This window comes from Quercus lobata, chromosome 10, assembly GCF_001633185.2.
Source record: "Quercus lobata isolate SW786 chromosome 10, ValleyOak3.0 Primary Assembly, whole genome shotgun sequence".
In the NCBI taxonomy this organism is placed as follows: domain Eukaryota; kingdom Viridiplantae; phylum Streptophyta; class Magnoliopsida; order Fagales; family Fagaceae; genus Quercus; species Quercus lobata.
Window position 1 is genome coordinate 17,970,386 of NC_044913.1, and position 15,101 is coordinate 17,985,486.

The 15,101-nt window shown below is 35.3% G+C and overlaps 2 protein-coding genes across 2 annotated transcripts; one reads left to right on the plus strand and one right to left on the minus strand.

Annotated features, from left to right (window-relative positions):
* Positions 1–277: 277 nt before the first annotated feature.
* On the minus strand, positions 278–5,162 carry LOC115965397. The gene is made up of 3 exons (XM_031084607.1): positions 4,721–5,162; positions 3,886–4,008; positions 278–641 (listed from the first exon to the last, which is right to left on the minus strand). Exons 1-3 carry the CDS (start codon positions 4,989–4,991, stop codon positions 472–474), a joined length of 564 nt encoding a protein of 187 aa, XP_030940467.1. The 5' UTR covers positions 4,992–5,162; the 3' UTR covers positions 278–471.
* A 6,909-nt stretch (positions 5,163–12,071) lies between these two features.
* LOC115964448 lies at positions 12,072–13,635 on the plus strand. Its single transcript, XM_031083756.1, has 2 exons — positions 12,072–12,798; positions 12,977–13,635. The coding sequence occupies exons 1-2, from the start codon at positions 12,072–12,074 to the stop codon at positions 13,633–13,635; spliced, it is 1,386 nt and encodes a 461-aa protein (XP_030939616.1).
* Positions 13,636–15,101: the final 1,466 nt, after the last annotated feature.

Sequence of the window (15,101 nt, forward strand, 5' to 3'; positions counted from 1 at the left end):
TTTCATGTTTGGTGTTAAACTCAAGTCATAGTTTTAATATTAATTAAATTAAATTCACTTTTGAAGAATTCTCATCAATATATCAAGGATAATCCTATATAATATATATATATATATATATATATATATATTGTTATCATCATATTCTATACAAAATTATAATATGTTACTGTATTGTCACTTTTCATTGCTTTTACCTTTATTAATTTAGTTTATACATTACCAAATTATCTTTAACAAGTATCCCTTATCTCTCTTTATTACTAAAAGCCAACCCTCTATTTTAACATTCTCATTTTATGGACTTCAAATTCAAGAATAATAACAATATTAAGATATTGCAGTGAATCAAAGTATAGAAGATACCCCATTGAGCAGGGATCTATTTGAAAATGTTTAGAAAATGGCCAAGATGGTACAAATGTTTAGATAACCCCTTTGACGTCTTTATCAGAGTACTATCACCAGATTTTATGTCGGTTGCTGTAATGATTCATCATTGTAGGGCAATTTGCAGGCAGCCAAGTCGTCCTTTGACTTGTATTGGCCAAGCATTTCGGCAATAGTTCTACAACGGCATTGGTTTCCAGGGCGGATCACATCCCCATAAACAGCCATTTCAATTATATCAAGCTCCTTATCTGCAAGTTGGAGAAATTTGTGATTATTGAATGAAAAACACAACCTACTGATACATAAGAAACGAAAGAAAAGAATGTACACTCAGTAGGTAAGAAGGCAGTCATTCCACTAAAAATAATTTTGTTTAAGCTGATAATTGCCATTTTTTGGTAAGGGAAAGGGGAGATTGAAATTATTCAGCGCACCTAACATACTACACCTTCCTTTCATATAAAGGTAGACCTGTTTTTCGTTGAATGCAAGCTTTTCACCAATGAAGGAAGCTGAGGTTCAGCCCCAACTTAAGCAATGAGAGCCCTAAGCCCACCAAGGGTTGGGGAACTCCCGGTCAATTCAAAAGCTTCACAATGTGGTGAAGTGTTTTCATCCCCAAGCCTTGTTCCTCATGGAAACAAGAATTGATATACAAGGTGAGTCAGACTAGGTTTACAACAAGCTTGCTTGGTGAAGCCTGACTGCCTAAAGGCTATGGAGATGGTCTGCCTTTGGAGTGGGGCTCCGACGAGAATGTGGAAGTGCAGAGTTACTCGAGACATCATATTGATGCTCTGGTACAAGTGAGAAAGCACTTGGACTAGGAAGTGGCCAACGTGAGTTGACCTCAGCGTTTCCTGCATGCTACAGTCCAACATGTTTGTATGACAACCTTAGATCATTATACACTTTTCATTGACATCAAGGGCTATAATGGTTTCCATGGTTTAAGGTAGAGGCAAGAGCTGGACGACACACCTGGAGTGTGAGGAGATTATTGCTCAAGCCTGGAGATCAGAGTTTCGAGGGGCCAAGATGTATGTGATGTGTTAAAAGATTAAGTGCTGCTGCCAAGGGCTGATAAAGTGGACCAAGACCATTGGGGAATCGCTAGTGAATCAGGTGAGGGAGAAGCAACGAGTTTTAGAGCATTTAGAAAACACAGATGCCTCTCCCGAAATGTCTGAGCAAATCAAACAACTTTGAACGGAAATTGATACTTGGCTTGATGGTGAAGAATTACATTGGAAGCAATGATCCAAGGTGCCTTGATTACATGAAGTGGACAAAAAAAGCATGTTGTTCCATGTTAAAGCAATGCAGAGACAAATGTAGAAATAGGATTACGGGCTGAAGGACGACCAAGGGACATGTCATGAGCAATTTGAACAATGGCAAGGAGCTAATATGTTGGAGGCAATACCTTCTGTCATTGTCAAACATATACTTGAAAATGTAGCTTTGTCTTAGCATTAATAAAAATAATTTGTTTTATTTAACAAAAAAAATCAAATGAAGAACAATAATAAATGTGTTAAAGGATTCACAAAAGTGATTGGTACAACCATCACTTAATCCCATGTATCTATCTAGTCTATTTAATTGACATCCCTGAATCCCATGTTTAATGGTCTCTAAACCCAAGCCTTGCTTATTGACAAGCTTGATCAAGCTCCCACATACACTCTTAATATCTTTTAGATTAAGATAATGAGATTGAAATTAGACTTGCAATAGTACATCCGAAATAATAGACTAATTTTATTAATCAAAAGCAAATCTAAGAAACAATCTTCAAACCCTTCCAAAATAATTCCTAAAGCAGGGCCAGAACATAAGTTAGATACTTTTCTACATCCTGCAACTAACACCCAAATCCTTTAAAACTTTTAGAGACCACTAAGACATTGGACCATCATATATCTAATGTTTCATAACCTATAATCTTATCTTTCCATGTATTTCCATTTATCCATCTTAGCATTCTCATTTCAAGTACACTTAAATTTATGAATATGTTGCTTCTTTACAGCCTAACATTCAATATCATAGAGCAAAACTAGTCTTATAGTGAAATTTCCCATTAACTTAATAGGTATTCTACGATCACACAATACTCCTAATTCGCTTCTCCACATCATCCATCTTTCTCTTATCCTATGCTATGATTCATATCATTTTTAATCTCTCAATCTTTTTGAATTATTGATCCAAGATATTAAAAATAATCCCTCTTTGGAATCTCATGACCATCAAGTCTTTTTTTTGATAGGTAATCAAAAAACTTTTATAAATGATAGAAAAAAAGAGGAATACAAGAAGTTCATGATGATGAACAACTAGAAAAAAAAAAAGAAAAAAAGAAAAAAGGAACAAACAACACAACAAACAGAGGGAAGTCAGGAAACTAAATAAAGGGAGGACAAAAACTCAGAGAGAGAAGAACTCTATGTGTTTCTTTTACTATGTTTCTCCTTTTACTAACCTTACATTCTATATATTGTGTTTTAGTCCTACTTGATCAAAAGCCTTTAGATTCAAAGTGTCTGGCCAAAATTCTAACTTAACATTAACTCTATGTCTAGTTTCATTCACTAAAACTATATTATCTGCAAAAAACATACACCAAGCGACTTCCTCTTAAATCGATTTAGTGAGCTTATCCATCACTAGTGCAAAGAGACATCAAGGAACAACACTAAAGTAATGTATAGATGAATCATACTAAGAACATTTAAAAATAGTTTATTGACATGTACACATCTGAAGTATGTTTCATCAAAATGAACAATGAAACAGAAATAAATAAAGAAAATTCACTATTTTATGAACTTATTTAACCTAATATGTAACAAGACAGCAGTTCCATTACTAATCCAGAATGCAACCTAAAACCATGTAGGTCTCACAACAATGATGAACAGATATACGATGAATAGATGTGGATTTGATACTGTCACTATAACTATCTCTTAGGACATCCAAGGGATAGATCACTTGACAGCCATTTGAAAAGGGTAACAAATAACTTATGGCTAAAACTCAAATATATTAGTGATGCAGTGAAAAAAGTATGTAGACTTGAATTCTATGCTTGAACAACAGCACATTGATTTGCTGCCATATACTAGTTGTCAAATTATGGATGTAGGCAAGGAACAAACCTTCCCCCCATCCCCTTTTGTAAAGTCAAGTGACAAACGCAAGATATTCACTAACTGGCCAACTCAACAAACAGTAATCAAAGCATACCATGTTGATGACTCTCTGAACCTAAACTGTAGCGTTTCTACGAATCCAAAAGTAAAACATCATTCCCCTAACATGGAGAGCTATTAAATGAGACAATATTTCCAGGAAAACAGAATCATCGTTGAGAAATTTTTTAGAAGCCAATAACCAAGCATAACTAACTAGAAGGTATAAATCAATGAAGAAGAACATTCATTTCAAATTTTGGGTCAAGAATAGAGAATGGTGCAAACATACCGGTAAACTTGACATCACAGGAGTAACCTTTCAATTGAGTTGGATCTACATTGTCTTTGTCTGATTTATATCTGTTCACCCTTGTTTGAAGTATCTGACAATTATCATATGTAGATTCACCGCCTGCAACACAACCCAAATCACAAATGCTCAATTTCAAACTGATAAACAGTCCATAATCTATGTCCTGCTTAAAATTGAAGAAAAAAAAAATCAAGGCTTTAAATACATTGCTAGTTCCTAAAGTTTAGCACATGAGTGATTCTAGTTTCTAAAGTTAAAAGTAATCGTTTTAGTCCCTTAGATAACGTGGCAAAACTAAAAATCTAGACATTATTACTTTAGAGAGACTAAAAGCAACCACTTTAAGTTTTGTAGGGACTAACTTGTAAAAACTACCACTTTAAGGTTGCGTTCAGCATTGACTTAAAAAGCTAGATGTTTTTATTATTTAACTTTTTGGTACTATTTATGATCTCACTTACTATTCCAACTACCTTTTTAGTTTTATTTACCATATTTTCAGTAAAAAGTTTTTAATTTTAGCTAAATAATTTGTTCCCATTTTAAACTTAGAGACTAAAATCCTAGGATACACGGGCACAGACGTAGTTACGGGTATAATTTGAGTAAATTTTGAAAATTATAACTGTTACGACGGGTACAACAAATGAAATGTCCGTGCATTCTAGCTAAAATAAAATGGCTTACGAGCTTAAGTCTAAGAACCTAGAGTTATGCATACAGAAGTTTGACACTTACAAAGAATGAATGAAATATAGAATTGCAGAAACAATGAAATGTATAAGAGAGAGAGAGAGAGAGAGAGAGGGACCTTTGGAGAAGGGGACAATGTGGTCGTACTCAAAGCAGAGGCAGCCTTGGCAGTTGCAGAAGCGCTTGCAGACGATGTTACCGGCGGCGTCCTTGCGCCACCTTTCTGGGTGCCTTCCTGGGACTATCCCTGCATTTGCCCAGCACTTGTTCTTCGCCTTTGAGTCAAAGAACCGAGGCCTCTCCTCACCACTACTGTTTTTACTATGACCACGAGAACGATGAGGTGATGAAGATGAAGACGAAGACGAAGACGAAGAAGAAGTACTCATTTTGGGCTCTCACCCCCGGTCTCTGGTTTTGCTTAGTACTTTGCTTGGAGAGAAAGATACGGGAGCGAGAAAGAGAAGGATCGAGAAAGGTCTATCATCTGCTTGTCATAATGTCCCAACCAGTAAATTCGTCTCCTTTTTTTTTTGATCGGCTGTTTCACCAAAATTTAATTTAATTACTGAAATTTAAAACTCTACCCATTTAAAATTTGACTTAAATTTAAGTTATTTATGTTTTAAAATCTCGATGTAAGTGTTCTGATGATTCTTTTTAATTTTATTAGATATTGTATTTTTTTTTTTATTTATGTTTTTTGTGTTTTTGGAGGAGAGAGATGTAAAAGTAAAGTAAAACTACATATTTAGTCATGTTTTTAATAGAGATGAGTTATGAAATTCTAACTGAGCTAACCTCAAGTAAGTAAAATGTCAAATATCAACCATAGGTAAGTAAATTATAATTTGCTATTGGCGTAAAACCCATTTTCGTCCCTACATTTTTCACACTATTCCCACTTTGATCCCTAATTTTTTTTTTCACTGCTTTTAGTCCCTAATATCAAAAAAGCAATTTCGTTTTTGTCCCTACCGTCAGTGCCCTAACAGCAAAGTCCTAGGTGGCAGACGGAACACCCTATTAGCTGACGTAGCGCTGATGTGGCACTGATGTGGCAATTTAAATTTTATTAAAAAAATTTATTTTGCATTTTTATATGTTACGTCAGCATTTTAATTTTTTATAAAAAACCATGTCAGAAAATTTAAACCAAAAAAAGAAAATAAATTAAAAAACAAAACTTAAATTAAAAACACAAACCCAGACAGATCTAACACAAACTCAAATCTAACACAAATCCAGAAATAAAGAAAATTAAAAACAAACATTAAAACCTAAATAAAATATATAAAAAATTTCATTAGTTTTTCAGAAGAACATGATTGTTCATTCTTCATGTTCTTCCCCAAACATGTTTCTTGCCCAGAAAATTAAAATATTTAAGATTTCATTTTTCTTTTCTTTCATTTTCTTAGTAAACAAACTTGCAAATACACATAGCAAAGCAAATATAAATCGATCCCCTGCAAAATGTTTCAAACCTAGATGGGTGAGGTTGCAGTTACAGTTGCAACTACAACTCTTAAACCCAGATCTCCTACAAAATCAATCTCCAACAAAGAACCAAACCCAAATCTCTAGCAAAACAACCAAACCTAGAAAACCAATAAACCCAACAACCAAACCGATCAACAAAGTAAACCTTAACCTTCAAACCCGTAAATTTTCTTGGGAAACAAACACAAAAAATCCAGACTGGTTGAATTGTGTGAGAGAGAAAATGAATTGTTGATGAATATCGAGTTAGATACCCACAGGAAAAACAAACCAAAACCCCCAATATTCTCAAACCCAAACAGGCAACTTTCCGTTAGTCCTTCCTCTGCTCGTTGTTGATGAAGATCGGGTCAGATACCCATAGAAAACGCCCCTTGCTCTGCTCTGCGTTGGTCGAGGAAAAACCCGAAAAGTGAAAGGGCCAGTTCAGAGGTTCCTTCCCCTTGATCTAATCCAAATCACTGCCAATCTTAGCCCCTCTCTTTAAACCCAAATCCAAACCATCGCCGATCTCAGCCCCTCTCTCTCTACCCAAATCCAAACCATCACATCTCAGCCTCTCTTTCTCTAAACCCAGATCAAAGCCATATCCCAAAAACTGCAACTTGAACTTAAAGAGAAAAAGAAATAAGAGAAAGCCAAGAGGGAGAGAGAGGAGTTTGACCCGAGAGGGAGATAGAGATAAGAAAATGAAAATTCGGTTTTATATATTTTATTTAGGTTTTAATGTTTGTTTTTAATTTTCTTTATTTCTGGGTTTGTGTTAGATTTGAGTTTGTGTTAGATCCATCTGGGTTTGTGTTTTTAATTTAAGTTTTGTTTTTTAATCTATTTTCTTTTTTTGGTTTAAATTTTCTAACATGAATTTTTATAAAATAAAATAAAATAAAATGCTGATGTGGCATATAAAAATGCCAAATAATATTTTAATTGCCACATCAGTGCCACATCAGCACCACGTCAGCTAATAGGGTGTTCTGTCTGCCACCTAGGACTTTGCCGTTAGGGCATTGATGGTAGGGATAAAAACGAGATCGCTTTTTTGATTTTAGAGACTAAAAGCGGTGAAAAAAAAAGTTAGGGACCGAAGTGGGAATCGCATGAAAATGTAGGGACAAAAATGGGTTTTACGCCTTTGCCATTTTTTTGAGTGATGTAGATCCACAACATTTTTATAGAATTAATATTTTCATAATAAATCATATTCCATAGTAATCGTTATTAATTTTAATTTAAGCTTACCACAATTGGGTTATGCGTAGCAATTTTGTAATACTTCGTGAGTATTACAAAATCTTAACTTACCATTTAAATTACTTTTTTGCCTATCGACAAAAAAAAAAATATATATATATATATATATATCATAGCAATCCCAAGTAAATGGAAAAAATAAGAAAATAATTTAAGAAAAGAAATTTTATATTTTTGTCACGCGGCATGAATAACGCCATCTTCCATACTTTTTTCCCTTTTTTTTTTAAGGTAAAATATATCAATATCATTTATCAAAAATAGAATTACAACAGAGAGTGGAGCTGCAAGAGTAGTTACAAGCCACGGTCCTAAAGAATAAGATGCTCTACAAAGCTTGGGATGACACCTTTCCAAACCTGAGAGACACCTAACATCCTAGCTGCTTTTGCAAGATCATGGGCAACTTTGTTGCCATCCCGTTTCAGATGCTGGAATAAACACCAGGAAAAAGAGGAAGAAAGGTCCCTAATGTTCTGAATGATGTGCCCGAACTCACCACCAACATTACCTTCGTTAACTGCTTGTATAGCCAAAGCTTCTATAGTCTCAGCTGGGAAAGGTGATGAAAGGACCCTGTTAGAGGTTGCAATAGAAGAGCCCTGGCTGTCTCGAATTATCACACTAATGCTAGATGGCCTGCCATCATCCGAGGCTGTGCCATCAACATTAATTTTGATGAAACCAGTAGGGGGGGCCCTCCATTTCATCAAGGAAGGGACTAGGGGCAAGTTAGAATATGAGCAAGCTTCCTTATAATCACCAAGAATTCTATTAGCCATTTCCCAAATCTGTGTTGGAAGGGCACCTAAATCTTCATAAAGTGCTTGATTGCGATTCCACCAAATGGACCAAGTGATTGCAAAGAAGAGTTCCAAAGCAAAAGAGGAGTCTTTTTCAGCAATGTCCAATGCAATATCCACTGGTTCTAGGGTACAGGGGGTTAAATCAATTGGATAATTATGCCAATGAGCCCAAGTTAGCTTGGCATGTTCACAATGGAGAAGCGCGTGGGCTGTGGTTTCAATGGCCTTGTCATATAGAGGGCAGAAACTCAAGCAGTGGATACCTCTGTGGTTTAAATTAAACATGGTAGGAAGGCCGTTGACACATGTCCTCCAAGCAAATATTTTGAGTTTTGGTGGAATTTTTTGGTGCGAAATCCTCTTCCACAGTTAGGTCCTTGCATTACTAAATGAGCTCTCTCCATCCTCGTCTGAGTCCACCACACTTGAGGCAATATGGTACGCACTTTTGACTGTACATGTACCTTTTTTGTTACCAATCCATATAAGGCTGTCCTCAGTAAGGTTGTAACTCAGAGGGATTTTCAAAATTGTGTTGGCTTTAAAAGGCAAGAAAATGGATCTTACCACATCAACTTTCCACCATTTAGTGTCATTGTCAATGAGAGAAGACACCATGGGGAAATCTTCAAAATCTGTTTGGGGTGAGATCACTTTGTGAGTTGTTGGTGTTGGCAGCCACTTATCGTCCAAATATGGATTCTTCGACCATTACCTACCCTCCATCTTGTGCCCTTTCTGAATACTTCAAGGCTGTTGTGGATACTACGCTATGCATAAGAGGGGTTGCTACCTTTCTTGGAGTTAAGCACTTCATCATGAGGGAAGTACTTGGCTTTATAAACCCGAGCCATTAGAGAATTTGGATTTGTGAGGATTCTCCATCCTTGATTGGCCAACATGGCTAGGATGAAGGCTTGGAGGTTTCGAAAGCCCATTCCTCCATAAAACTTTGATTTGCACATTCTCTTCCAACTAACCCATGTAATTTTATTCTCCTCATCCTTTTGCCCCCACCAAAAGTTTTGCATTATATTCTCCAAGTCTTTGCATAGATTCTTAGGAATTTGGAAGTAGCTCATAGTGTATGTGAGCATTGCTTAGGCAATTGCTTTGATAAGGATCTCCTTCCCGCCTATTGAAAGGAGCTTTTCTTTCCAACCAGCAAGTTTTTTAGCAACCCGGTCTGTAATTTCAGCAAACACCTGAGATTTTGATTTCCTAATGATAGATGGGAGCCCCAAGTATTTGGTGTGCTTGAAATCTTGCATTGTCCAAGAATGTTTAGAATACTCTCTCTCATCTCTTGAGGGGTGTTCGGGCTAAAGAAGACTGATGACTTGTCAGTATTAATTTTCTACCCCGAAGCCACTTCATATTTATTGAGAGTACTGAAAAGCTTTTGGCATTCTTGGTCCTTTGCAAAAAAGGAGGCTATCATCAGCGGAGAAAAGATGAGTAATTCTTGGGCAACCTAAGCAAATAAAGATTCCATTAATTTGTTGGTTTTGGGCTGCTTCATGGATAAGTGCAGAAAGACTTTCAGCACAGAGGAGAAATAAGTAAGAAGAGAGGGGATCTCCCTGTCTAATGCCCCTTGAAGGGATGATGTTTCCATGAGCCTCACCATTTATGATCACTGAGTAAGACATAGAAGAGACAATGCATAATAAGATCAACCCATTTATTAGCAAAGCCCAATTTCTCCATCACTCCTTTAATAAAATTTCATTCAACTCTATTGAAAGCTTTACTCATATCTAGCTTGATTGACATGTAATTTTCCTTCCCAACATTTTTATGATTTAAATAATGCATGAATTCAAAGGCCACAAGCAAGGTTGTTAAACCCGGACCAGACCGTATGGTTTGACAGGAAAACCCGTGAATTGTTCAGTTTCACGGTCCGTTTAAGGTAAGGAACCGTTCCATGCGAAAAAAGCATGGCACCATCCGGACCGCAGTCCGATCGCCCGGTTCTGTGAGCTGTGACTGGTTTGAACGGTTGCTTTGTTTCAGCCTTAAAACGGCTTTGTTCCACCTCTTTTTTTTCTTTTTTTCCCCCCTAATACGGCGTCGTTTGGAGCATTTTGGATCATACGTTTAACCCTCTCTCAAAAATCACTCTGAAACCCTCTCTTAATCACTGATTCACTCTCGGCCTCTTCCTCACTCTCTCAATCACTCTCTCGTCTCTGCCTCTCTCCCTCGTTGCCGTCGCCCTGTCGTATCTCAGCCCAAATCTCTTCCTCACTCTCTCAAAGTCTCAATCACTCTCTCATCTCTGCCTCTCTCCCTCCTAGTCATCGCCCTGTCGCAGCTCAGCCCAGATCGCAGCTTTCTCTCTCACGCTCATCTCTGCCTCTCTCCCTTGTCGTCGTCGCAGCTCACTCTGTGCCTCGTCGCCGTCATAGCTCACTCTGTGCCTCGTCGCCGTCATAGCTCACTCTGTGCCTCGTCGCCGTCGCTGTCGTTTGGTACTTTATTACCTCTAATCTGTTTTTTCTTTGTTAGTATTTGCAAGTTGATTGTGGATGATGATATAGATCTGAAGTGTTGGTGTGTAAATTGATTTGGGTCAATTGAAAATGTTTATTGTTGAATTTTTTGATTGTGGACTTCTTGGGGGTGTGGGTGAAGATATATTATTAACAGAGTTTTACTGCTATATTATTCCGATAATTTTATTATAGGTTTGAAGGTTTGTAATTTTAACTCTTGGGTTTGAAGGTTTTTGCTGAAGCTTAGAATCATGCTCCTGCTGTATGTGAAGACAAAGCTTGTGATATATGTTTTTGTCTGCCAAAATCACTTTGTTGTGTCTGCAGCTTCTTGCTGCATGTTTTTTTTTTGTATTTTTTTATTGCTATTGGTTTCAATAATTTTTACTTCATTCATGTTCTCGGTATCTATATTTTTTTAGTTCTTTTGTGAAATTCAACTTGGCTGTTTGTTACATTTGCTTTACTGTTGTGATTTCCTGTTTTAATCCAATTGAATTTATTCATTAATGTATCCATTATTCTTTCTGCCATAGTTGTAACCTCTAGCTCTATCATAAGATGAAATAATCTCTTGAATGGTGTTCAATATATTTAAATTCTATCATTCTTCTTCTAAAAAAAAAAATTAACAATAATTATAATAAAAAGCTTGTGAATTTTTGTGTATGTGTTAACTAGAAATTAAATACATAAAAGACTTTTTTGCATTATGCAAATGAAGATGCAATATGTCATGATTAATATTTGCTTAAGTCCTTGCATAAATGAGAAGTTGATTTGCACTAGAATTATATATTCAGATTTCATGAGTAATGAAATACTTAGAAATCATCTGTTTTGGTATTAACTCTTGTAAACGGTTTAATCACTAATTTGTCCATGAAAACACTTTTAAAAACTAGAATGCACAGATAGTAACTCATCCAAGATTTCATTAACATTTTTCTCTAACTTGTCCATTGAACCTATTTAGAATGCAATTAATCATGATATTACAGGGTTGCATATTTATCATCATGCCCATATCAATTGTAAAATTATTGTTGATTGTGGAAAGCTTTTTGTTTTTGTTTTTGTTTTTTTCTTCTTCTTAATCTGTATTTTCATGTTTAACAATGGATTTAGTTGGATGAATTACGTATTGTTTGTATTGGTTGTTTGTCAGAATAGGTTTCTAATTTGTATATTACATTATTCGCAAATTTTTTAGGTGCTTGAAGTTTATGATTCTCTCTATATCAGCACCTATAGATCAATTTGTGATTCTTTGACTCTATGACTTTGTATATATTAGTTTGTTAATTTCACTCTGTGTATGAAGTTGTGATTCTTTGACTATCTGTATTTCAAAAATTGATGGGTCTATGCGTGTTTGATTGGTTGTTTAGTCTTTTAGATTAAAATGGAAACAGAGACTGGGTCTACTCCATCACATGAAGTTGATTCCAATGTAATGGAGTCTAGCTCAAGAGTAAGGGAAAATGTTGATCCGGATTGGAAACATTTTAGCCTTGGGGTGGATCAGAAGGGACGTAATACTTTTACATGTGTGTATTGTAGGCAAACATATAAAGGTGGGGGTATTAATAGGATGAAAAAACACCTTGCGGGGATAAAAGGTGATATTGGATCGTGTAAAAAGGTTTCTCATGATGTGAGATACCAAATGTTGGAATATGTGAAGGAGTTTGAGTTGAAGAAAAAAGCTGAGAAACAACGTCAAGAAGAAATGTTTAGTGTGCCTTCCACAAATAATGATATGCAAGAAGATGAAGATATTCAAGAAATATTTAGTAGTGGGTTTCCTAAAAAACCTGTTTTAGGTAAAAGAAAGGATACAAATCCAGTGGATAATTACTTTGCTCCAAGAATTACTCCAGGAGCTCAACCTGGTCTTAAAAGTGTGTTCCAAAGTAAAGAAAGGGTGAGGCAAGCTGATATGGCTATTGCAAGGTTTCTGTATGACAATTGCCTTCCTTTTAATGTAGTCAATTTAGTGTACTACCAAAAGATGATTGATGCCATAGCTGCTGCTAGTCTTGGTTACAAAGGTCCATCTTATCATGCTGTACGGGTCCCTTTGTTGAGGGATCAAAAGAAAAAGGTTCAGTTGTTGGTTGAGTCACAATGTAGGCATTGGGCAGAAGTTTGATGTACACTTATGGCTGATGGTTGGACAGATACTAGACATAGGTCATTGATTAATTTCCTTGTTTATTGTCCTAGGGGAATGGTATTTGTAAAATCATGTGGAGAGACTCAAAAAACGTGCATCCAAAGTTACAGTTTTTATTTATAATCATGTAGCTTTGATTGCTTGGTTGAGGAAGAGACCTGGTTGGACATATATTGTACGTGTAGGAGTAACAAGATTTGCTACTACTTTCCTTTCATTTGGAAGCCTTCATGTGCATAAGCATGACTTGCAAGCCTTAGTGACTAGCAAGTTCTTTGTGGACAATAGATTGGCAAGAGAGTCAAAGGCAAAAGAAGTAGTTTCTATCATTTTAGATAATTCTTTTTGGGATGATATTAATGTTCTTGTCAAGATTTCATCGCCACTCATTCGTTTGTTACAGATTGTTGATTCTGATCAAAGGCCTGCAATAGGATATGTGTATGAGGGCATGCATAGAGCACGATTGAGAATCAAGAAGATCTTCCGAATGAAGAAGCACTTGTACAAGCCATACACCTCAATTATAAAAAACCGTTGGGACAAACATTTGCGTAAAGATTTTCATGCTGTTGCATATTGGTTAAATCCCACTTTTCAATATGATGAGGAGAATTTTTGTCGGAAACCAGCAGTACATATGGTTGTTTTGGACTACATTGGGACAAAATATGATGGTGACAAAGAAAAGGTAATTAAGGAAACCCAATATTTTCGAGACCGTATTGGGAGCTTTGATAGAGATCTTGCATTGTCAACAAGCACAACCACTCATCCAAGTGAGAAGTAATTAGTTTACTTTAATACTATAAGCAAATCTTAGTTTTTTTTGTTTATGTTGAAAGTTAGTTTTGTCACTATAGTTAGAATAACTGAAGTGATTATTCAATTGAAAGGTTGTTTGTTTATGTTGATTAATATTAGATTATGTTGTGTTATGAAAATTAGATGAATGGTGGAAGTTGTGGGTGCTGATGCTCCAAACTTGCAAAAATTGGCAATTAGAATCCTTAGAAAAACTTCCGCCTCTTCTGGATGTGAGCGTTGTTGGAGTTTATTTGACCAAATACATTCTAAGAGGAGAAATAGGTTGGAGCATCAAAGGTTCAATGATCTTGTGTTTGTTAATCATAACTTGCGATTGAAACATAGGTAACTAAATGCTATATCTTGTCATTATATTAATTTTTAAGAAGTCATTTATATAATATAATTGTTAGTTACTAATTATGTTCAAATTCCAATAATGAGCATGACATTTTATGATGCAGGCTTTGCAACAAAAAGTTTAATTTTGACCCCATTGATTATGCAAGTATCGACAAAACTGATTTTTGGGTATTTGTGGAAGAGGAAGATCCATATCTTAATTATGAAGAGTTGGAGAATGCAATTTATGGAGGGTGCATATCCAACAAGTGCAGGGCCTTCTTCTAATATTGAAAGTTAGTTTATATGTAAACAATTTGATAACCTATAGTGATTTTTCTTTTATTTTTTTCAAACTTGTGTAAACGTTATAATGATTTTTCTTTTTATTTTGTTCAAACTTGTGTGTAGAATCTGTAGATGATAGCAATGAGGTTGAAGGAATTGATTTGGGAACATTTGGACAACTTGTTGGCCATCCTCCTGGATTTCTAGGGAATGATGATGAGCATGATAACTATCATGACATTGATGATTTATGATCATACTAATTCTGTTTGAACTTTGAAGTTCTATTTTGTATTTTAGAGATAATTTCTATGTCTTTTTGTAAGATGCAGTGTGTAACTTGGAGTTTGAAGTTTTATTATTGTTTTTTAGAAATAAGTTTTTATGTATTTTTGTAAGAAACAATGTGTAGTTGTGTTTGTGTATTGTAACTTGGAAAACATTATTGTGAGAAACAAGGCTATACACAATGTGTAGTTGTATTATGAGAAACAATGTGTAGTTGTATTTTGGATTAACAAACACAGTTAATGCATACAGTGTTTGTACAGTTTATGTTTGGATTAACAATGTTTTATGCACACAGTTTATGTTAATCCAAACACAAACACAGTTTATGCACAGTTTATGTTTGAATTAACGTTGTTTTATGCACATAGTTTATGCATACAGTTTATGCACACAGTGTGTAACAATGTATAGTTGTGTACTGTATTTTTGTAAGTTTTATGTATTTTTTAGAAATAAGCTTCTCTAAATGAATTAGATTATTTTAGTTAATTTTTTTTTATTAATTTAATGTTTATATATATATTTAAA